The sequence below is a fragment of the Heptranchias perlo genome, chromosome 4, assembly GCF_035084215.1.
Source record: "Heptranchias perlo isolate sHepPer1 chromosome 4, sHepPer1.hap1, whole genome shotgun sequence".
In the NCBI taxonomy this organism is placed as follows: domain Eukaryota; kingdom Metazoa; phylum Chordata; class Chondrichthyes; order Hexanchiformes; family Hexanchidae; genus Heptranchias; species Heptranchias perlo.
The window spans coordinates 15,681,455-15,706,553 of NC_090328.1; the positions used below are offsets into that span (position 1 = coordinate 15,681,455).

General features: G+C 45.6%; 1 protein-coding gene across 1 annotated transcript in view; it reads right to left on the reverse strand.

Annotated features, from left to right (window-relative positions):
- Window positions 1-18,159: 18,159 nt before the first annotated feature.
- The window catches only part of gpm6ab (glycoprotein M6Ab), a 32,938-nt gene continuing 25,998 nt past the window's right edge, over window positions 18,160-25,099 (reverse strand). The window contains exon 5 of the mRNA XM_067982127.1: window positions 18,160-18,628. Coding sequence (XP_067838228.1) covers window positions 18,476-18,628 — 153 coding nt within the window. The 3' untranslated portion in view covers window positions 18,160-18,475. The remainder of the gene's footprint in view (window positions 18,629-25,099) is intronic.

Consider the following 25,099-nt stretch of genomic DNA (forward strand, 5'->3'; position numbering starts at 1 on the left):
TCCCTTTGTCATTGCAGAGAACCCAAGAACATGTGGCGGTACCGTCCGAGGAGGAGGAGGAGGGGGGAGGAGGGGGACACTGAAGCCACACCGTCACTCGATCTGACACTCGCTTCCGCCAGCTCAGAGACTGATACTGCGTGTCCTTTAGAAGCTAGGTTAGAGGAGGGATCTGCACGTAATGAGACACCAGGCACAAGTGCGTAGGAGCCAGGACAGGGGGAATCAGAGGGAAAACTCTCCAGTGGCTGGAATCATACTTAGCATAAAGGAAGATGGTAGTGGTTGTTGGAGGCCAATCATCTCAGCCCCAGGACATCGCTGTAGGAGTTCCTCAGGGCAGTATCCTAGGCCCGACCATCTTCAGCTGCTTCATCAATGGAAAGCCTGCCGGAATGCCTGTGCAAATTGAGAAGGGACATGGAGGAGTCCAGCTCCAACTTGGCACAGGGCTTTGCCCAGAGCTTGGAGCCCATCCTTTCCAACATGGAACGGGCGGTCACCTCCATCAACACATCTGTGGACCCCACCATGATACAGCATCTGATGACTGATGTCACAGCTTCCATTGCAGCACAAACATCTGACATCCAAGGTCTGACTGCTGCCTTGGAAGCTCAGATTGCTGCCTTGGAAGCTGAGACTGCTGCTATCGTGGCTCTGGGGACCACTGTGGAACAGGGCTTCCAGGGTGTCACAGCACTCCAGCAATCCGTTCTCCAGCCGATCACCGGGAGTGCTGAGGCGCTGCCCGGGAAAGTGGCAGTGGTGCCATGGCAGTCGGACCTGCTGTCCTCTCTCAGGATGACAGCATTCCTGCTCCCACCCCTGCCACTCCACCAGTGCCCCTGTTGTTGCCTAACGGCCAGCCAGGCCAAACTGCTGCAGCCCATGCTGAGATGATGCAGTCTGAATCCGGGCTCTCCCGGCCCAGAGCTGCTTGAGGTCGTCCTCCAAGGCCATCTGGACGCTTCTCCATTGAAGGCCAGCAGCCTCCCACCACCCATGCTCCAGCCACTGGGGAAGCACCTCGTGGAGCGCTAGGATAGGTAAAGGCACACGGACAACAGGCACTAAGGGAATGCACAAGGGGGAATAGTTCTGTTATATTTGCATAATTTCATTTATTCATTGATAAATGAGACTTTGAATTTGCATTTGGTGGTGGTTTTTACTTGGGCGATGAGCTGAGAGGGACACCAATGTGCAATCAGATGGAGAGCGATTTGATTGTCTTGTGGAGTGGAAGGTGGGGAGTGTAGGACTGTTGGTGAGTTGGAGGATGTAGTTGACATTATTGATAGTGGGCACAGATCAGGCGAGCATGCAGAGCCCTTGCTGAAGGGTGGGTGGTTTCTGTTGCACCCTTGTGTCTTCTTCCACTTCCTATTCTGGCTCCAACCCCTCCTCCTCAGCTTTTTTCTCTGCCTCCTCCTCAGCCTCTTCCTCCTCAGCTTTCTCCTCCTCCACCTCTGGCTCAGGGTCTTCTCCAATCATTGGTGGCAAAGGCTGGTCCCTCATGATGGCGAGGTTGTGCAGCATGCAGCATTCAACCACGAATCTGCCCACCTGCTCAGGGGAGTACTGCAGGGCTCCTCCAGACCGATCCAGGCAGCGGAAGCGTTGTTTGAGGAGGCCTATGGTGTGCTTCACGATGCTGCGCGTGGCAGCATGGCTCTCATTATAGGCCTGCTGTGTACGTGTGCGTGGGTTCCTGACCGGTGTCATGAGACGCGACGTGAGCGGATAGCCCTCGCCGTCCAGTAGCCGGCCTTTGACTTGCCGAGTCGGATGAAAGGTAGCTGGCACGTTGGACTGCCGCATGATGAAGGCACAGTGACAGCTCTCGGGGTAGCGGGCATTGACCGCCATGATTCGATGCGTGTGGTCGTACACCAGCTGCACGTTCAGGGAGTGGAAGCCCTTTTGGTTGATGAAGACGGCAGAGTTGATATGCGGGTCACGCAGGGCAATGTGCGTGCGGTCAATGGCACCCTGCACCATGGGGAAGCCAGCAATGCGAGCGAACCCCCGTGCTCGCTCATTCTGTTTGTTTCTGTGAAGGGGGAAGGTGATGAACCTGTTCCTCATCTGGTACAGTGAGACTGTGACCTCCCTTATGCAGCAGTGCACTCCATACTGCGAGATGTTGCACATGTCGTCAGCAGAGGCCTGAAATGATCCTGAGCTGTAGAAATTCAGCGCCACAGTGACCTTCACAGCCACAGGCAATGCTGTCCTCGCCCTGCTCTGAGGCTTCAGTTGTGGCCGCACCAGTTGACAGATCTCGGTCACTGCTTCCTTGGTGAACCTCAGGCATTGGAGGCAATCCTCCTCGGTCATGCTGAGGTAAGAGAATTGGTCCCGGAAGGCCCTCATTGGGTAGGGCCTTCTGCTCAGTGCCCTGCGCCTCCTCGTCCTCCGTCTCCTCGCAGCTTGACCTGCTATACGTGGCCTCTCTGCATGCTCCCAGTCGTGCTCAATGCCCAGTGGGAGCCCTAGCAGACCGCTCATAGTTGCCAGGAATATTGTTCAATCACGGTTGTAACTTTCTGAACCATAAGTCAGTACCTGCCAAACCACTCTCAAATATACTGTAGGAACTTTCAGTGAGTATAGGGAGCTTCAAAAAACAGACAATCTGGCCTTTTGTGTATCCCCGATTTTAATCTCTCCACCATTGGAAGCCATGCCTTCAGCTGCACAAGCCCGAATCTCTGGAATCCCCTCCCTAAACCTTTCCTCCTCTCACCTCTCTCTCCCCCTCTAAGACACTCCTTAAAACCTACCTCTTTGACCAAGCTTTTGGTCACCTGTCCTAATATCTCCTTAAGTCGCTCGGTGACAAATTTTGTTTGATAATCGCTCCTGTGAAGCGCCTTGGGACGTTTTACTACGTTAAAGGTGCTATATAAATGCAAGTTATTGATCATGTTGTACATTCGTATCAGAGACCCTATTACAGGTACCGGATGATTAATAGGCGGATCATTCACCAGGAACTGTGAAACGATGGGCCCTGCTGCCTTCTGCCAATCCTGAAATCGTTGATTGGTGAAAAGCTCCAGATACCTAACACGACAGGGAAAACGGCCTTTGTGCTGATGAAGCTGTCTCATTAACTCCAGTGAGACGAGTTGCTTACTTAATTTAAAAATAAATTAATTTACAAGCTGAAGGGTCCTTTGCAAAATAATTATAAAGCACAGATAAGTGATGTGAATTGTATCAGTTGCACAGACAGCAATATGCTGCAAAAATCCAATTAAAGGCACAAATGTGTATAGGTTCACTCTACTTTCTGTAACATTTTGCTGGCTGGAGGATCTGGTGATTCCCCTCCCCCCTCCCCCCCCAATCCCACGCCCCCCACAGGAACTAAAATTGATGTTAACCAGATTTATTTTTATTGGTTATTCTGCATAATCGAGTTGTTTAATTTTGCATCATGTTCTCTCATCTGATATCTAATCAATAAAAGCAAACCGGATCATGGATGGCTGAGAGTGAATAATGATACTGTAATTTAATTGAGATATTCGGATGATATTATAAGGAAGGGCTTATGGATATGATCTCAACCTTGAAATAAAATTACAGCCTTATTAACCACTGTTCACCATCAATTTCTTCCAATATAATTTTCATTCAATTTTTCACTCTTGCAGATTTGCTCCCCACCCCCTCGCTCAGTCTCCTGGAGGTTTTGACCCTTGTTGGTATTCTGTCCTACACACACACATAAGCACATAGACACACACACATACATACATAGACACACACATACATACACACATAGACACACACATACATACACACAGAGACACACATAGATACACATGCGCACATAGACACACACGCACTTAGACACACACACACATAGACACATACGCACAAACATAGACACACGTGCACTTAGACACACATGCACATAGACACACGCAATCGCATAGGCACACATGTGCACAGAGACACACTTGCACATAAACACACAGGTATAGACACACACACATGTGCACATAGACACATGCACAGATAGATTGTTTTTTTATTCGTTCATGAGATGTGGGCGGCGCTGGCGAGGCCGGCATTTATTGCCCATCCCTAATTGCCCTTGCGAAGGTGGTGGTGAGCCGCCTTCTTGAACCGCTGCAGTCCATGTGGGGAAAGTTCTCCCACAGTGCTGTTAGGAAGGGAGTTCCAGGATTTTGACCCAGCGATGATGAAGGAACGGCGATATATTTCCAAGTCGGAATGGTTTGTGACTTGGAGGGGAACGTGCAGGTGGTGTTAAGAACATAAGAACATAAGAAATAGGAGCAGGAGTAGGCCAATCGGCCCTTCGAGCCTGCTCCGCCATTTAATAAGATCATGGCTGATCTGATCCTAACCTCAAAACTAAATTCATGTCCAATTTCCTGCCCGCTCCCCGTAACCCCTAATTCCCTTCACTTCTACGAAACTGTCTATTTCTGCTTTGAATTTATTCAATGATGTAGCTTCCACAGCTTCCAGGGGCAGCAAATTCCACAGACCTACCACCCTCTGAGTGAAGAAGTTTCCCCTCATCTCAGTTTTGAAGGAGCAGCCCCTTATTCTAAGATTATGCCCCCTAGTTCTAGTTTCACCCAACCTTGGGAACATCCTCACCGTATCCACCCGATCAAGCCCCTTCACAATCTTATATGTTTCAATAAGATCGCCTCTCATTCTTCTGAACTCCAATGAGTAGAGTCCCAATCTACTCAACCTCTCTTCATATGTCCGCCCCTTCATCCCCGTGATTAACCGAGTGAACCTTCTTTGTACTGCCTTGAGAGCAAGTATGTGTTGTTCCCATGAGCCTGCTGCTCTTGTCCTTCTAGGTGGTAGAGGTCGCGGGTTTGGGAGGTGCTGTCCAAGAAGCCTTGGCGAGTTGCTGCAGTGCATCCAGTAGCTGGTACACACTGCAGCCACTGTGCGCCGGTGGTGAAGGGAGTGAATGTTTAGGATGGTGGATGGGGTGCCAATCAAGTGGGCTGCTTTGTCCTGGATGGTGTCGAGCTTCTGGAGTGTTGTTGGAGCTGCACTCATCCAGGCAAGTGGAGAGTATTCCATCACACTCCTGACTTGTGCCTTGTAGATGGTGGAAAGGCTTTGGGGAGTCAGGAGGTGAGTCACTCGCCGCAGAATACCCAGCCTCTGACCTGCTCTTGTAACCACAGTAATTATATGGCTGGTCCAGTTAAGTTTCTGGTCAATGGTGACCCCCAGGATGTTGATGGTGGGAGATTTGGCGATGGTAATGCCGTTGAATGTCAAGGGGAGGTGGTTAGACTCTCTCTTTTTGGAGATAGTCATTGCCTGGCACTTGTCTGGCGCGAATGTTACTTGCCACTTATCAGCCCAAGCCAGGATGTTGTCCAGATCTTGCTGCATGCAGGCTTGGACTGCTTCATTATCTGAGGGGTTGCGAATGGAACTGAACACTGTGCAATCATCAGCGAACATCCCCACTTCTGACCTTATGATGGAGGGAAGGTCGTTGATGAAGCAGCTGAAGATGGTTGGGCCTAGGACACTGCCCTGAGGAACTCCTGCAGCAATGTCTTGGGGCTGAGATGATTGGCCTCCAACAACCACTACCATCTTCCTTTGTGCTAGATATGACTCCAGCCACCGGAGAGTTTTCCTCCTGATTCCCACTGACTTCAATTTTACTCAGGCTCCTTGGTGCCACACTCGGTCAAATGCTGCCTTGATGTCAAGGGCAGTCACTCTCACCTCACCTCTGGAATTCAGATCTTTTGTCCATGTTTGGACCAAGGCCGTAAAGAGGTCTGGAGCCGAGTGGTCCTGGCGGAACCCAAACTGAGCATCGGTGAGCAGGTTGTCGGTGAGTAAGTGCCGCTTGATAGCAGTGTCGATGACACCTTCCATCACTTTGCTGATGATTGAGAGTAGACTGATGGGGCGGTAATTGGCCGGATTGGATTTGCCCTGCTTTTTGTGGACAGGACATACCTGGGCAATTTTCCGCATTGTCGGGTAGATGCCAATGTACACATACATAGACACACACACATTGACACACTTGCGCACATAGACACGTGCATGTAGACACACACATACATAGACACATATATACACACATGCACATAGACACACAAGCACACATAGACACACTTGCAAACACAGGCGCACATAGACAGATACGTTCGCATAGACATACACTCACATAGACACTCACATAGAAATACATACACGTGCACAGACATACACTTACACACAGATATACACATGCACATAGACACACATGCGCACATAGACACAAACACGCACATAAACACACGCACATATAGACACACACATACATAGACACACACGCACATAGACACACACGAGCACATAGACACAAACATGCACATAGACACACACACGCACATAGACACACACGAGCACATAGACACATGCGCACTTAAATACACATGCACATAGACACACATGTTTGCATAGACATACACGTGCACATAGAAACATGCATACATAGACACACATGTTCACATAGACACACGCACATAGACACACACGGCACATAGACACACACGTGTACACAAACACACGCACGCACACTTACGTGTGCACATAGACACACACATAGACACACACACATAGACACACACACACATAGACACACACATGTGTGCGCACACACACCGCACATAGATACACACACATACACATACACCCATGCACATAGACACACACACGCACATGCACACAAACACACATTCACACATACACAAGTGCACATGCACACAAGCATTATTCTTATTTCTATGATTTTTCTTACTCAGTGATATGAATCGACTTAGTAATCGCTGCATTGTGCCTTTAAAAGTATATCACTTCTCCTCCAAGCTTTGACCCTCCAACAATCTATTTCAGTCTACCTTCATTAACCTCTTCCTCATTCCCTTAATGTCTGCTTTCCTAAAATAAAGAGTCTAATTTGTATTCTCCTTATCCGTGGTGAGACTGGCAAATTGAAACAAAGGGCTTTTAGATTAGCAATCTCTGGATTTTTGCTTGTCCTCACTTACTGGATCCTCTCTGTTCACTGCTCTATAATATTCAGTATAATATCCAAGAAAGTGACTGTAAACTGGCTGTTTAGGCCCAGTTCATCTTTGTTGAAATCACTTCTGACCTGACTATTCCAGATAGTATTAGCTTGAACTCTCACTAGCACCAACTCCCCCAAGTATCAAACTCTTTACTTGCTCTTTACTCTGTGGTTGCCTCAGTGCACTCAAAGGGGTAGAAATTCGTCCTCGTTGGACTCGTCTTCCAGGCAGAAAATTGGGACAAAAAGCACCAATTTCGCAGGGCTGTGCCCCACCCCCGCCAAGGACGCCTGAAATACGTCCAAAGCCGCATTGGGTCGAGCGATTTTTCAGGCGTCCCTGCTGGCCACCTAAAGTAGGCGCATTGCATCTGTTCGTGAGGGGCCTAACACCTGTTTTAGGACCCCTCTGCTCAGGTTTTGAGGCCCAGCAAGTGGCTGCCACCAAAAACTTAAGTACACACTTTTTAAAAAGTTTGACGTGGATCCAGGAGGAGCAGGCCTGCAATTCCATTGTCTTTCTTCCCCCTTCCTGGGACTTACGGTGAGTTGACGCCAGTGAGGCAAGCAGCCCGAAATTGATCCCTTGGAAATGGGCGAACTGCCTCTGGATACGTGACAGGCGCCAACCGCTCACTCGAAGTATTCAAATGAGGCTCGCGGTCCAATTTAGGGTGAGCCTCGGGTCTCCCAGTTTGGGCACCTATGGTAATGCACTCAAAAACAGGCCACAATCAATTTCTACCCCTTAAAATGTCTGTTGCTGGGATCTGCCTTCCTTTTCTCTTCGAAGTTTAAAGAAAGAAAAGAAAGAACTTGCATTTATACAGTGCACTTCACAACCCCAGGACACCCAAAGCGCTTTACAGCCAATAAAGTACTTTTGAAATGTAGTCACTGTTGTGATGTAGGAAACTTTAGGAAACGTTTGATAAAATCAAGTGCAAGAGTTTAGTTATTTAACCCCTCAAATATAATTTTTGGTCAAGGCTAAAACTCCTCTGAAGTTAAACTCCACTATATTGGTCCCTCACGTTCTAAGATTGTGTTAGGTAGAAGCTGAGCCGAGTTTAAATTACATTTCTATGATATTTACTATTAAAAAAACCCGTCAGACTCAAAGCTCTGTGAGAAAATGGCTTTTACTTTGTTTTACTTTTGCTGTCACTTGTAAGATGACAGAGTTTGTACTGTTCCACATGCTGTATGTAACATGCTGAGGAGTGGAAATGGTGTCCTAAGCTGTGAAAGCAAGGCTTGACCAGTTTAATCAGTGCTATCTGATTCCTGAGGTGTGTTACCATCTTGGATTACATTCCTGAGTACATTGTAATACATAAAAATACAATGATCTCATGCCTTGTTATAATCCAATAGTGGCATTGCATTTATATAGCGCCTTTAACGTGGAAAATTTCCCCAGGTGCTTCATAGAGGAGAGATACCAAGCAGTAATTGGAGAGTTAGGAGACATGGCAGAAAACGCAGTCAAAAAGATTTTTGAGGAGGCATTTAAAAAGCAAGGAATCTTACAACACCAGGTTATAGTCCAACAAATTTATTTTAAAATCACAAGCTTTTGGAGATTATCTCCTTCGTCAGATGAATGAATGAAAAGGTTCTCAAATCGCATATCTTATACGATGTTGGGACAGCATCACACCAATCAAAAGGTGTCGTTGTTATTCAAACAGGCCAGTCACGGAGAACAGCACGTCCCAGTACACTCGATATACATTGTGTCTTTTACACAGGCAGGCAGAAAGAAACTCAAAATGGCAGAGAGAGAGAGAGAGAGAATTTTAAAAAGCAGGGAGAGTGGCAGGAAGGTGGAGCACTTCAGGGAGGTGGTTCCGTATCGTAGGACCAATACTGTTCAGGGCTTTGCTGCTGATGGTGGAGGTTGGGAAATGCAGGCCACAGCCAGAGGACTGAAGGGCACAGGCTGAGAGGAGACTGCAGAGGTAGTGCATGGTGAGGATCTGGAGGGAATTCAGAATGGGGACTGGTGGGAGGATGGGGGGAGGTGTTGAAGATCAGGTAACTAATGTCAGCGATGGCAAGGGTGATGGTGCAGCTGTCAGCTGTGGCTCAGTTGGTAGCACCCTTGCCTCTGAGTCCGGAGTGTTAAAATTGGATAGCCATGTGGTGAAGCATAGAATTCTACAGCCTGATCTTTAGTTGCTTCCAAGCCTTTAGTCAGATAGATTCCCATTTACACACACACCACACCCTAGATAAGCTCTTCTATAAAAAGCTCACGAGAGAGACCCCAATTGATACCCACCACCTGAACACAATTAACACTAATTGATATAAATCATACAATTAAAAAGAAAATTGTGGGTTTAAGTCTCAAGAGACTTAGAATCATAGAATCGTAGAATGTTTACAGCACAGAATGAGGCCATTCGGTCCATCGAGCCCATGCCGGCTGTTTGTAAGAGTAATCCAGTTAGGCCCATTCCTCGCTTTTTCCCCGTAGCCCTGCAAGCTTTTCCCCCTTCAAGTATTTATCCAATTCATTTTTGAAAGCCATGATTGAACCTGCTTCCACCGCCCTATCAGGCAGCGCATTCCAGATCATAACCACTCGCTGCGTAAAACATTTTTTCCTCGTGTCACCTTTGGTTCTTTTGCCAATCACTTTAAATCTGTGTCCTCTGCTTCTCGATCCTTCTGCCAATGAGAACAGTTTCTCTTTATTTACTTTATCTAAACCCTTCATGACTTTGAACACCTCTATCAAATCGCCTCTTAACCTTCTCTGCTCTAAGGAGAACAACCCCAGCTTCTCCAGTCTATCCACGTAGCTAGGAACATAGGAACATAGGAACAGGAGTAGGTCATTCAGCCCCTTGTGCCTGTTCCGCCATTTGATAAGATCATGGCTGATCTGTGATCTAACTCCATATACCTGCCTTTGGCCCATATTCCTTAATACCTTTGGTTGCCAAAAAGCTATCTATCTCACATTTAAATTTAGCAATTGAGCTAGTATCAATTGCCGTTTGTGGAAGAGAGTTCCAAACTTTTACCACCCTTTGTGTGTAGAAATGTTTTCTAATCTCACTCCTGAAAGGTCTGGCTCTAATTTTTAGACTGTGCCTCCTACTCCTAGAATCCCCAACCAACGGAAATAGTTTCTCTCTATCCACCCTATTCGTTCCCCTTAATATCTTATAAACTTCAATCAGATCACCCCTTAACCTTCAAAACTCCAGAGAATACAACCCCAATTTGTGTAACCTCTCCTCGTAACTTAACCCTTGAAGTCCGGGTATCATTCTAGTAAACCTATGCTGCACTCCCTCCAAGGCCAATATGTCCTTCCGAAGGTGCGGTGCCCAGAACTGCTCACAGTACTCCAGGTGCGGTCTAACCAGGGTTTTGTATAGCTGCAGCAAACTTCTGCCCCCTTGTACTCTAGTCCTCTAGATATAAAGGCCAACATTCCATTAGCCTTATTGATTATTTTCTGCACCTGTTCATGACACTTCAATGATCTATGTACCTGAACCCCTAGGTCCCTTTGGACATCCACTGTTTTTAACTTTTTAACTGAAGCTCCTCATCCCTGGAATCATTCTAGTAAATCTTTTCTGCACCCTCTCTAAGACCTTCGCATCCTTCCTAAAGTGCGGTGCCCAGAATTGGACACAATACTCCAGTTGTGGCCGAACCAGTGTTTTAGAATATAACTTCCTTGGTTTTGTACTCAATGCCTCTATTTATAAAGCCAGGATCCCGTATGCTTTCTTCACCTCTTTCTCAACCTGACCTGCCACCTTCAAAGATTTGTGCACGAATATCCCCAGATCTCTCTGTTCCTGCACCCCCTTTAGAATTGAACCATTTAGTTTATATTGCCACTTCTCATTCTTCCTGACAAAATGTATCATTTTGCACTTCTCTGCATTAACTTTCATCTGCCATGTGTCCGCCCATTCCACCAGCCTGTCTATGGCCTCTTGAAGTCTAGTGGTATCCCCTTCACTGTTTACTACCCTTCCAAGTTTTGTGTCATCTGCAAATTTTGAAATTGTGCCCTCTGCACCCAAGTCCAAGTCATTAATATGTATTAAAAAAAGCAGTGGTCCTAGTACCATTCCCTGGGGAACATCACTGTACACCTTCCTCCAGTCTGAAAAACAACCGTTTCCAATACTCTCTGTTTCCTGTCACTTAGCCAATTCTGTATCCATGCTGCCACTGCCCCTTATATTCCATGGGCTTCAATTTTGCTAACAAGCCTATTATCCAGCACTTTATCAAACGCCTTTTGAACATCCATATACACATCAACTGCATTGCCCTTATCGACCCGCTCTCTTACCTCATCAAAAAACTCAATCAAGTTAGTTAAACATGATTTGCCTTTAACAAATCCATGCTGGCTTTCCTTTATTAATCCTTGAGCACAAAATCCGGGCTGACACTCCAGTGCAGTACTGAGGGAGCGTTGAACTATCGAATGTGCCATCTTTCAGATGACACGTTAAACTGAGGCCTCGTCTGCCCTCTCAGGTGGGCGGAAAAGATCCCATGGCAGTATTTTGAAGGAGAGCAGGGGGAGTTCTCTCCAGTGTCCTGGCCAATATTTGTCTCTCAGCCAACATCACTAAAATCCGGATTATCTGGTCATTATCACATTGCTGTTTGTGGGATCTTGCTGTGCGTAAATTGACTGCCGCGTTTCCTACATTACAACAGTGACTACACTTCAAAAATGTATTTCATTGGCTGTAAAGCGCATTGGGACATCCTGAGGTTGTGAATGGCGCTATATAAATGCAAGTTCATTCTTTTCTTTTTATGGGACATTGTGCGGGGCAGGACGTGAACTGTGGAGCTGCGGACTAATCTGAGATTGTGCAGGGTTCGGCCCAGGAGGTCACCATGGGAACTGTCGATAAGGACTGAGACAAGCGACATTGCGTGGGTGGAATTAAGCCGTCTTGGTGCTGGATAGATCTGAAGCTCAGGGTCAAGCAATATACACAAAGTATGTCCTTACCTAGTTTTGTGCTAAGTTTAACATTTGCCACTACATTTAATAAGAACATAAGAAATAGGAGCAGGAGTAGGCCATACGGCCCCTCGAGCCTGGTCCGCCATTCAGTAAGATCATGGCTGATCTTCGACCTCAAATCCACTTTCCCGTCGTATCCTCATATCCCTTGATTTTTCCTAAAGTCCAAAAATCTATCTATCTCAGCCTTGAATATATTCAACGACTCAGCATCCACAGCCCTCTGGGGTAGAGAATTCCAAAGATTCACAACCCTCTGAGTGAAGAAATTCCTCCTCATCTCAGTCTTAAATGGCCGACCCTCTATCCTGCGACTATGCCCTCTAGTTGTACACTCTCCAGTGTCAATCGGCAGCCAGCTCCTGCTCATTTACAGAGCGGTTAAAATATAAGTGTCACGGGGATTTATTTTATTTCTTAGCTTCTGTTTTTTGCATTATGAGACCGAAAGCAAGCAATTGAGGTGGTGCGATTATAAAGAACATCTATTTCTTTCGATTTGATTCCAGCGCTGTCACTCATTTCACATTTAGCCCCTCCCTTAAAATTCCCACCATCAGCCAGGATTTCTTGCCTTGCCCACGGTCATCATTTCTGTCGCTGCGTTGTTAGAGGTGCCCAGGTTCAGCCGTACTCTGGGTTAGAACTTTCACTACTGGAACCTGGTTTTCAATTCAATCCAGACTAATGGGATGAACGTCTCTTCTCTGTTTCAGCTGTAAGGGTCCTTTGTGAATTGAGTTTGAGCAGACTCAACCCAGGTTTGAGTGGGCGCAAGCATAAAACTATCTTTAATTTACCACTGGGTGGCACCAAACTGACAATCTCACCCAGCCCGACCATTAAAATGGTTGGCGTGGGCAACGGAAATGTCACGTTGTTGCAGTAGGGGATGTGCTTGTGAAAATTGGAGCATATTATTGAGGCAGAGTAGACGGAGCTTTACTTAAATCTACCTGGGAATGTTCAATGCCGACGCTGGGTACAAAATATGCGAAGGCATTCTACTTTTCAACACCTCATCTTCGAAAGCAAAACATTCGCTGTAAGATTTAAGAGAGAAAGAAGAGGCCACGGTGAGACTCTGGAACTCCCTCTGTTACTTTATCCCTGTAGGGAAGTATTCGGTTCTCACTCACTCCGATGGCTTCAGCAGTGACGTTTCAAAGCTCAGACTTGCTTTTCCCAGCAGCTTTACGGAGGTAGATTATCAACTTTCCACCGTTTGCCAACGTTTGGGGAAAGATTTGCAGGGCTATGGGGAAAGAGCAGGGGAGTGGGACTAATTGGATAGCTCTTTCAAAGAGCATGATGGGCTGAATGGCCTCCATCTGCGCTGTATCATTCTATGATTCTATGAAAACCAGGTGGTTTCTATCATGGGCGGCTGATCCACAATGCCAGTTTTATGCCAGGGTGGCAAGTTGAAAATCTACCCCGTGCTCTCTGACGCTGCCAGATGCACGTTTCATTCACCTGGTCATCGTACCATCTAGTCATTCATTGCACTGGCTGGACATTGCCCGCAGGCCTGCCAAACTTCACTCTCGATGCGTGACGAGCTGTCACCTCGATTTAAAATGTTTGATGTTATGATGTACGTCACCCTTTAAAAATAAAAAAACTCCTCCACATGTTTAAATGGGATTGCGATCTGAGTGACTCTTACTGATTGTAATGTCTATGGCACTCCCCTGAGGTTGACAACTCTCTGTGTGTTAACGATGCGAAAGGTTTAATTGTGTACCACTTGTAATCCTTTTCCGGTCAGCTTGGAGGGGAAGTGAACGGAACAATTTTCCTTGCTCTGGGATGTAAAGTTCAGTGAGGAGGATTGAGTCTCCCTTTGCTGTATTTCAAGCTGCTGCAAATCAGTTGTGCTATTGGCCAACAGTTGTTTTTTTCAAAGAGCCCTAACACATAACGAGTGCAAAATTATTTGGCTCCAAATGTCTTCTGCAAAAATAAATATTCCTGTGTTAAAATTATTGTACGTTTATTACAGATTACAACACCATTTTTAGTCAGCCAGATTCTTCATGTAATCTAATGCGAGTTGTTAACTCCATAGATTCCCCTAACCCTCCCTGATTGACCTCATATTTGTTCCATTCCCTCTGGATTTTCCACTGTATAACTGGCTTTGTCAACAGCATTTACCATTTGTAGATCATTATCAGGCCATTGTATGTCATCTAGCACCACTGTCAGGACAGAAAGTAACATTATGGGATGCAGTATATGAGTAATTTGAGACATAACATGTGGTAAGTGTAGCATGTTTGGGAGGAACAGGTGACTTTGGACCTATGGTTCCCCAAGCTCCCCATCACTGGGTGTTTTCCTCGTCTCAGGTCTGGGTCTGTTGTAGAACAATTGATGGAGATTGATTGTTATTATTAGTCAACAACTCCATTATCGTTGTATCACGCGACTGCCAGGATGGTAGAAGGCGAACTAGATGGACCTTGGTCTTTTTTCCTCTGGCAACTCCTACATTGCTATTTGATGTATTGTTTCCATCTAACTTTGTAATAAATATTTTATGCAATGAAAAGACATTTTTGGGAATGGGTGTTGCACTGGGTCAGTATGATATCCTTCTTACCTCTCGAACCTGACTTTAAATCCAGCACAACAGATGGGATGTAGGTCTCTTCTGCTTGCTCCCTGTAAAGGTCCTACACAAAATGGGCTTGGCCAGTCTCAATCCATATTTCAGTGGGCATGGGCCCACCGTACGAAACTGCCCCCTAATTTGGCACCACGGCAGGATGGTTGCTTTGTGAAATGGAAAATGTCACAGTGGTCAAATGGAGGGGGGGGGGGGGGGGTGGACGGGCATTGTTTCTGAGGTTGGGATTGAGCCACATTGGTGGGGCAGAATAGAGGGGGCTTTAACACATAATTTTACCAAATTTACACCCCCGTTGGGCAGCTTCATCTGTTGGAAGCACATAGAATTATAAAATAATACAGCACAGAAGAAGGCCATTCGGCCCATTGTGCCCGTGCCGGCTCTTTGAAAGAGCTGTCCAATTAGTCCTGCTGTTCCCCATGGCCTTGTAAATTGTTTCTTTTCAAGTGTATATCAGGAATTCAAGAGCGTTGTACACAATTATCCGACCATGGTTGAAAAGACAAGTGCAGGGTGAGAGACTCCCTATCGGGAGCACAGCATCAGGTAATTCTCCTTTTACTGTGCATTCAACCATAGGAAGATAGGAATTGCTCGACGAAAAAAGACCAAAGTCTATTTAGTTCACCTTCTACCATCCCGGTAGTCGCGTGATATGATGATAATAGAGTTGTTGACTAATCATGACAATCAATCTCTATCAATTAGCCTACATAGCTATGCTGTACCTGGCCTGGAAATGTTTGATGTTGATACTGGGTAGGTCAAAAATAGAAGAAGTCCCATTCCCCAACATTAACCTCCCTCATCTTAGTAACAACTACAATTGTCTCTCTCACACCCACACACACACACGCACGCACACGCGCACACACACTCACAAACACACGCATGCACACACACCCACACGTGCACCCACGCACGCACACGCATGCCCACACACACACACAAGGAGCCAATTTAACTGCACTGGGCAGGTTTCACCAAATCTCACCGTCAAGTCATCCAGTTGATCAAGAAATATGCAAAATCTTCACAAAGGACCAAGTACACAAATTTATTTTTATTAATTAAATTGCAAGCACTTTCTTCCTACAGTCAAAAAAAAAGCCACTGTCAAGCTGTTGGCACATTCATGTACAAAAACAGATTAATTATACAGCCTGCTACAAAGCATTCTTTGTGAAAATACAAAGACTAGTACCAGAAAGCCAATAGCATCAAGTTATTACTAAATACAAGACATCATATATGAATCAAAGGACATGGATTAAATCGACACAACCTATAGATATCACACAAAAGGAATCAAACACTACATTAAAATACCGTAAAGAGTCGCAGCATAATACTGGCAGCATAGGAACCATAATACTGCACACAACCGTAAGACAGCCTAGTGTTAAAAAAAAGACTTGCTGTCGACTCTCGAATAACGATCCCCATATCTAGTGTATAACCATGCCACGATTAACAGCTACCGTCAAAGTTCTTATCTAATACAGAAAACGCTTAGAAATTACCAAATGTTGCATGACTGTTACAGTATAAAGCAGATCTCAATTCCTTTTAACTTCATTATAAATGCACTTACACCAGGAAACAGCTCACCATAGCCCACAATGGGTCCAAGAAGTGGACCAAAAAAAAAACAAACTAGGATTTTACTTCCAAAAACATCAATGAAGATCTTGTTCAGGCTACAGGGTTTAGGGAGACACCGTACTGCATACATACAGCAGTATCAATAGGCAATACAGAATAAAATTCAACACACCCATTTTGGTCCAGTATTGATGGATTGCTCTCAATGACTTTTACGTTACAAATTTCACTGGATGTTCTTATTAAAATTTTTCCCTCGTCAAACTAGCTCTCTAAATATTTAACATCAACGTTTGCCATTTGGCGGCAGGATTATGTTCACGATGAAAGATTCCTTTTTTTTTTGTTTTTCCAGTCATGTCAGGTACTACATATTTCTTTACATGTGAGACTATTTTACGCCGCTCGATTAAACTGCCAACGGTTGATCCGAAGCAGATATTTATTGTTGGAACCGAACTGAAATAAACCCCCCACCCGAACATTATATTTTTTCTCCCCCTTCGTTGTGAAGTGCTCGAGTAAAGTTCTCGCCAAAAAAAAAACGCGACAGTGAAGAGAAAAAAAACCTAAACAGACAGAATGTGTGAGTGTGTCCTGTAGCAGTAAGCTCCTATGAAACGGGTTACATTTGCGGCACCTATTGTAAAGCGCACTCACTGTGAGGATAACATTTCCATTATTCAGTGTGAAACCTGTCGGGCCTTGATGGCGCCTCCGCGTTTCATGAGAACGTTCCCCACCCCACCCCCACCCCGCCCCGAAACCAGCGTTCACAGGAAAACAGGCAGAAATCCAGTCGCGCTAGTTATATATATAAAAAAAATTCCCAGAATCCAAAGCAATCAAAAATGGAACTAGACTCGTTCGGTCGCCATAAACAAATGGCTCTAATCGTAAGTGGATGGAATTACGGAATGCGATCTCCAAACAAAAAAATGCTGCTAAAAGTCCCCGCAATCCCATTTAATCAAAATGGCCTCACTGGAAATACACAGCAGGCCTGTCAGGCTTCAAAAAAAAAAAGGAGAAATGACAGGTTAACGTTTCAGGTCTTTTTTTTTTCTCTTTTTACCTCCAGTAACCGTGGAATTTCTGCATGGTGAGATTTTCCAGTTCGGGGCGAGAGTAGAAAGCAGGTACAAGTCATCAATGTGCTGGGTAAAGAGGTGAGGGAGGGGACCTGAGTAGGACTGGAACAAAGAATGTTCCACGTATCCCACCAAAAGGCAGGTATACCTAGGGCCTATACAGGGACAGCCTTTATGGAATTTGACCCATTTTAGTCGCCATGCACTAATTATCAGTGAATCGAGTCATTGAAGGCGAAAAGATTGGCAAAAATTCTTCAATCCCATGTTATTAAAAATGAATATTGAACTGGTGGGTCATCGTATAATTATAAAAATTCAGGATGTAATGTTGTTATAAAAAAAAGCCCAGTATGAACATAATTGTTAGTCAGGAATTCATCAGGTCCCAACTATTTCCAAGGAACATCTTGCACCAGGAAACTTAAATAAAGAATAAAGTAGTAAGCCTGGAAATTACTGCAGGTGATGTATAATATGAACGGTTATTACACTGGTATCAAATCCCTCTCTTTTAACAGAGGCGATAACCCATTTGCAATAAATGAGTTAGAAACTCCATTAAAATAACAGAGAGAGGAATTCGATACAAGTGCATTAAGCGTTTGTACGATAAAATCAGCAACAGTAATCTCCCAGAGTCTCCCGCCCTCCCCTCCTCTCCCCTTGATATGTGGTCCTTTTACAAACTTCTTATCAGTAAAAATAAAGGAAAGAAAGAGAGTTTTTTAAAAAAATGACAAATACCAAAGTCTCTTTTAAAAAAAATCGACCGGAAAAATGTTTCACAAATCCGATCGAATTGAAATCTCTGTATGAGTGAAGAGAGGGCTAACCCTGTCCCAAATGACAAGGCTTTCAGATTTTGATCACTTTATTGTTTTAAAAACACGTGGTCAAGTCGCATAGGAACTTACTGAACCAGTAACCAGGGTCGTGAGTCAGTTGTTAAGCTTTAGTCAAACACAAAGCAGTAACTGGTGTTAGCGAGGGGGCGGGTCTCTTTATGTGTAAGCATTTAGCCGCTCTTTTGAGCGGGTGGAGTGGATGTCATGCAGCTCCTGCTCCTCCTTTGATTTGATATCTTCGTACTTTTGCATTCTGCAGGCGTCTTTCACATAGGCCCAGTTGGCAGACAGCACCATTAAGTAATGAACCTGCAAGACAAAATACAGGGTGGGGGGATCTTTAGTGACAGGCAAGCTCAGTGGCAAACACAGGTATGGTAGTAATAGTATAGCAGATACATGCACGTACCTGCACGCACACATATACACACGCACCAGCGAGCACACATACACATGCACATGCATGCACACATGTATACGCACAGACGTGCATGCACACATGTATATACACACGTGTGCATGGCATGCACCTGCATACACACGTCTACACATGCAGCGCATGTACGCACATGCACACATGCGCATATACACATTTATATACATACACAAGTATGCACACATGTATACACACACACGCGAATGCACTCCTGCACAAAACAAAATGGTTAAGGGAATTGTAGTGATGACAATTTAAAAATGAAACTGTTAAATCTTGGCACGTGGTAACAGTTCTCTAATGTGCTGGGCAGCAGAATGACAGGAATGTCGGCTCAGGCCAGTGGTCCCCCACACGGTAACTTCCCGATCTAGGAGGCACGAAGTGGAGACCTGGAAAGCTAGGGTCAGCAGCGAGTGAGCCGGCTGCCCTCAGTCAGCTAGATCGGAGTGGGGGGTGGTGGGGATGGAAGGAAACAGATTGGCTGCCAACCTGGGCAACGGTACAGGAAAGAAAAAAGGAATGAAAGAAAAAGACTTCATGCAAATATGGAAAGGAAAGGAAAAGGTTCACAAAGCAGAAAAGTAAACAATGTAACAGCAGACAAGGAAGGTGAAAGGTTAAAAACAACCCAGCCATACAAGTAGGTTCAATGAATGGAAACAAGGATCCCCTGATAATGTTAGTCTTCCATTTTACATAAAGTGTGATTATACCAAGTTTTGCAATACCAATTTAATATACCAAGTACTCTCCCCAATCTCTTTTCATTCTGAGTGCTCTTCATTAGATTTCATGAATGACAGACTGTTTATTTCATCCTCATTATTTCATTGGGCGTGCAGCTATTCCTGGATTGGCTAATCCCCGACTACAACTCAAAGTTCTACACATGACTACTTACCTAAAACTATTATTAGACCTTGATGAGTAATCACGATGGAGTGGACTGGGCCTAACGCCCGAGATTTAAATGCCTGTCAGTCAAGGCTGGAAACGATTTCAGTGCAGGTTAAGTGAGAGAGATCAAATATTGCAACCATTAGCTTTGTAAAACAGGCCTGTACTCAGCATGGGACGAGTCTCGCCAGTTACGTTTTGCTTGGAAGCCTCAGAGCAACAGCAGACTGAGACTTGCTCAGACCTACTTGGTGCCAATGGTCCCAACAACAAGCATCAGTTTGTAATCAAACAGGCCATATGTATGAATCAGGTACAAGGACAACGGAGAAATGTTGGGTTGAGTTTTCAAGTGGAAACGAGGCTGTAGTGCCCTGAAAATGGTGGTAATGACCTACTGCCATCAGCGTGGCCGCGGCAATGTTTCCTGGGGCCTAATGCTGGACGCCTGGAGTGCCTCCCCCCACCAACCCCGGAGTCAGGATTTTTATTATTCGTTCATGGGATGTGGGCGTCGCTGGCAAAGCCAGCATTTATTGTCCATCCCTAATTGCCCTTGAGAAGGTGGTGGTGAGCCGCCTTCTTGAACCACTGCAGTCCATCTGGTGAAGGTTCTCCCACAGTGCTGTTAGGAAGGGAGTTCCAGGATTTTGACCCAGCGACGATGAAGGAACGGCGATATATTTCCACGTTGGGATGGTGTGTGACTTGGAGGGGAACGTGCAGGTGGTGTTGTTCCCATGTGCCTGCTGCCCTTGTCCTTCTAGGTGGTAGAGGTCGCGGGTTTGTGAGGGCTGTCGAAGAAGCCTTGGCGAGTTGCTGCAGTGCATCCTGTGGATGGTACACACTGCAGCCACAGTGCGCCGGTGGTGGAGGGAGTGAGTGTTTAGGGTGGTGGATGGGGTGTCAATCAAGCGGGCTGCTTTGTTCTGGATGGTGTCGAGCTTCTTGAGTGTTGTTGGAGCTGCACTCATCCAGGCAAGTGGAGAATATTCCATCACACTCCTGACTTGTGCCTTGTAGATGGTGGAAAGATGGCGGTAGGTCCATTTGTAACGCTAATCGGGGTCCGATGACGCATGTGGGATCCCGATTAGGGGACAAATGGTGGTCCAGCTGAAGAGGATGCCGAAGGTGTTTTCCTTCTTCAGTTTTGTGAGGCCAGGAGGAGCAGGAATGTTCCCACGAGCCCCACAAGACCAGTCTGGGCATGCTATCACTCCAAATTCCCTCTCCTCCGCAGATCATGTACCCACCGCCCCGCCACCTAAGGAACCTACCTACTTCCGGCCTGGAGCCAGTGGGTTGCCCTGGGATGCCCTGGTTGTTGGCCACAGCCCGCCAGCCCTGTGCAAATAGGGCCCGGCCGTCAAAATGGACCTGGCCTCCTGGTCTTGACTACTGGGCCGTGGTCACATTCTGCCGGTCGGCCGCTCGGATTCCACTCGGGAGGGAAATCCACCCCACTGTCTTGGTGAAAAAACTAATGTACGCTGAAAGCTACTTTTTATAAAGCGGTGTTACACGGTGCATGAGTTTCAATGAGAATGGCCAATATCAGAGGTTCAAGTTTTTCTCAGCAAATGAATGCAAAATAGGACATTTGCCGAAGATATTATTAAATTCATCGGTTTGCCGTGTTTTTTTGACGAGCCAATTTCAAGATTGCAGGTTTTTAATTTGATTTCATGAATCCAATCCCCAAATCATGACTAAACCATGCACTGACTTTACCCACTGTTGCTGTACGTGGGCTTTGAGCAGCTGAATGCTGACAACAAGGCCATTTCAGAGCACAGTTATGAGGCAACAATATTGGTGTGAGACTGGAGTCAGACCGGGTAAGGACGGCAGGTTTCCTTCCTTAAAGGACATTAGAGAACCGGTTGGTTTTTATGACAATCCGACAGTTTCATGGTCACTTTTACTGATTCCAGATTTTTTTGTTATTCCCAGATTTTTAAAAATTGAATTCAAATTCTCTAATTGCCTTGGTGGGATGGGAACTCGTGTTCTTTTGAGATTATTAGTCCAAGCCTCTGGATTACTAGTCTAGTAACATAACCACTACACTACCATATGCCCTTAGCACACTCTTCTTCATTTAAGTGTACAGTTAACTTTTCATCAAGACAATGGAGTGGACTTTCCCCCCCAGAGCGGAATCCGGGCAAACGGCCAGTGGAATGTGCTGGCACTGACACGATGGGCCGAATGGCCTCCTTCTGCTCTGTACGATTTGATTCTATGATCCACGTGCTCCTGGAATAACTCACTGCTCCAAAAAAAAGTACATATATAAAATCCCATTGCATTGTACATATTTAATACTGTGACTTATTGCCACTGAAAATGTTGCAATACAAATAGATTAAAAATTGTCATGGGATGAAAGTAAAGCAGGAAATACCATATTCCTTCAGCATCACGAAGTGATTACACCACAAGCCAGGACTGCGAGGATTATTTAAATCTTTGTAATACTTAAAGTGAGGATGCAACAACGAGTTAGAAATTGAAGCCAGAGTCACGGCAAGGTTAGGGGCTGTACGAGATTATAATTTGTAACTCTCACTCACAGGATTTTCAAGGTGCCAGGGAGAAAATATCCACAGGAGTGTCTGATAACAATTTTATAACAGCCCAAACCAAAATTCATTCAAATTTCCAATAAAATCAAACCAAAGTTGATATCCCACTTTTTAAAAATTCATTCTCAGGTTGTGGGTATCACTGGCAAGGCCTTGAGAAGGTGGTGGTGAGCCGCCTTCTTGAACCGCTGCAGTCCGTATGGTGAAGGTTCTCCCACAGTGCTGTTAGGAAGGGAGTTCCTCGATTTTGACCCAGCGACGATGAAGGAACGGCGATATATTTCCAAGTCGGGATGGTGTGTGACTTGGAGGGGAACGTGCAGGTGGTGTTGTTCCCATGTGCCCGCTGCCCTTGTCCTTCTAGGTGGTAGAGGTCGCGGGTTTGGAAGGTGCTGTCAAAGAAGCCTTGGCGGGTTGCTGCAGTGCATCCTGTAGATGGTACACACTGCAGCCATGGTGCGCCGATGGTGAAGGGAGTAAATGTTAAGTGTAATATAACTTACTTGACAGTAAGCTGCTTAATATAGAATTTACCTCACAGGTGAGAGGGATCACACACAGGTGCCTCACACTGATGCCATCATGAGCAAAGCAACAATTTGTTCCTCCAAAAAGTTTGCGCAAATTTCCACAACTGACATGTGTGGTGAAATTTGCTGCCCGGATACTGCAATTTTACATAAAAAGTTCCAGAGCCGAGGATAAAGGTCAGTCTCTAAGCGAGAAAACAAAAACAATTTTCGCAATGCCTACTTTTGAGTTCCACAACCCTGCACATAAAGACTTTCGAAGGGGCTTCTCCCCGATCATCCGCCGTAACCTCAGCGACAGATCGACGGGAATCCCAAAGGAACGGCGTAAGCGGCCACTCGTGCTGTTTCTCCGGGGTTTGCACCGATCCCCCTCTGAAGTAATGGTAGACGATCGGAAGAACGCCCGCAGAAGTTAATTCGGAACATAGGAACAGGAGTAGGCCATTCAGCCCCTCGTACCTGCTCTGCCATTTGATAAGATCATGGCTGATCTGTGATCTAACTCCATATACCTGCCTTTGGCCCATATCCCTTAATACCTTTGGTTGCCAAAAAGCTATCTATCTCAGATTTAAATTTAGCAATTGAGCTAGTATCAATTGCCGTTTGCGGAAGAGAGTTCCAAACTTCTACAACCCTTTGTGTGTAGAAATGTTTTCTAATCTCACTCCTGAAAGTTCTGGCTCCAATTTTTAGACTGTGCCCCCTACTCCTAGAATTCCCAACCAGCGGAAATAGTTTCTCTTTATCCATCCTATCTGTTCCCCTTAATATCTTATAAACTTCGATCAGATCGCCCCTTAACCTTCGAAACTCCAGAGAATACAACCCCAATTTGTGTAATCTCTCCTCGTAACTTAACCCTTGAAGTCTGGGTATCATTCTAGTAAACCTACGCTGCACTCCCTCCAAGGCCAATATGTCCTTCTGAAGGTGCGGTGCCCAGAACTGCTCACAGTACTCCAGGTGCGGTCTAACCAGGGTTTTGTATAGCTGCAGCATGACTTCTGCCCCCTTGTACTCTAGTCCTCTAGATATAAAGGCCAGCATTCCATCACCCATATTGATTATTTTCTGCACCTGGTCATGACACTTCAATGATCTGTGTTACTGGCATCTCATCTTTTTCTTAAGGCAATTAACGTCCCTTTACTGTACGTGCGTAAATCTATTTGTTCTTTGCATTGAGCAAGCATTTTTTTAAAAATGTGATGACAATCTGTTTAATGGAATGCAGGTTCTATATTAACGGTCTATGTCTGCACCGGTCACCATAATAACTGAAAACGACACATTCCAAGTACTTTCATTACAACAAATCAAAAAAACATTCTACGGCACAAGGTGTTCTCTGAAAATTGGATTGTTTGTGTATGGGAAGTGGAAAAGAAGCTCACTGTAATCATTAAATATCGTAGGCAGTTAATATATTTCAGTTTCAATCCAATCAGCATCTTTATACTGCACCCAGCCAGGTCCTTCAGAGACTATACTGGATGGTAGCTATACTACAGGTGCTGCAGTGATTTGTGTAAATGGGTAAAGCCTCTATGTCAGGGGCATTCAAGCTTTCATCCTCGGTGGCCCGCCTGAGTGCATACTTTGAGCGATGCGGGGAGGGGGTCACATATAATAATGTGTATGAGGGATTGATGTTGGTGGAGGGGTAAATATTGGCCAGGGCACCGGGGAGAACTCCCCCTGCTCTTGCATGCAGCACTAAGGCGGTGCCAAACCAGAAAGGTGTTAACACCCCACTTCATTCCAGGATTTACTAAATTCACCTACAAGGCCTGGCGATGAGGGAAGTTGCCCCTGATCGGTCGGTGCTTATCCGCGCGACAGAGCTAGCCGAGAGGCGTCACCTTGTGATTGGAGTCAGTATGGGCGATTGACAGAACATGAGAGTTTGTCCTAGGACCACTCTGTCTCACACACACACAAAACCAAGCCAGACTGACGTTATTTTGTTGTACCGACGTAAAGTCAAGTCACAGTTGCAGCTTCATTAATGAGAGTTACCAATGGGGGGGGGCGAAGTTGCTCCCTGCCTCCTCCCAAGTCGTGCGGTTCTAAATGAAGAATTTGGACATGTCTTCAGTTCTATCGACTCCCTGCTCTGAAAGCTAAACTGCAGGACAGCCGTGGTGACTTGCAATTTTTTCCTACTTACAATACACTCCATAATACACCCTGCTGCTTTTTTTTAAGATTAAGCCGTATATGGAAGGCTGAAGATATTTTGCTAAAAACGAATGAGGCGATGGTTATCCCCATGTTATTATACCGATTTGAGTGTTGGAACATGAGAAAAGTTGAC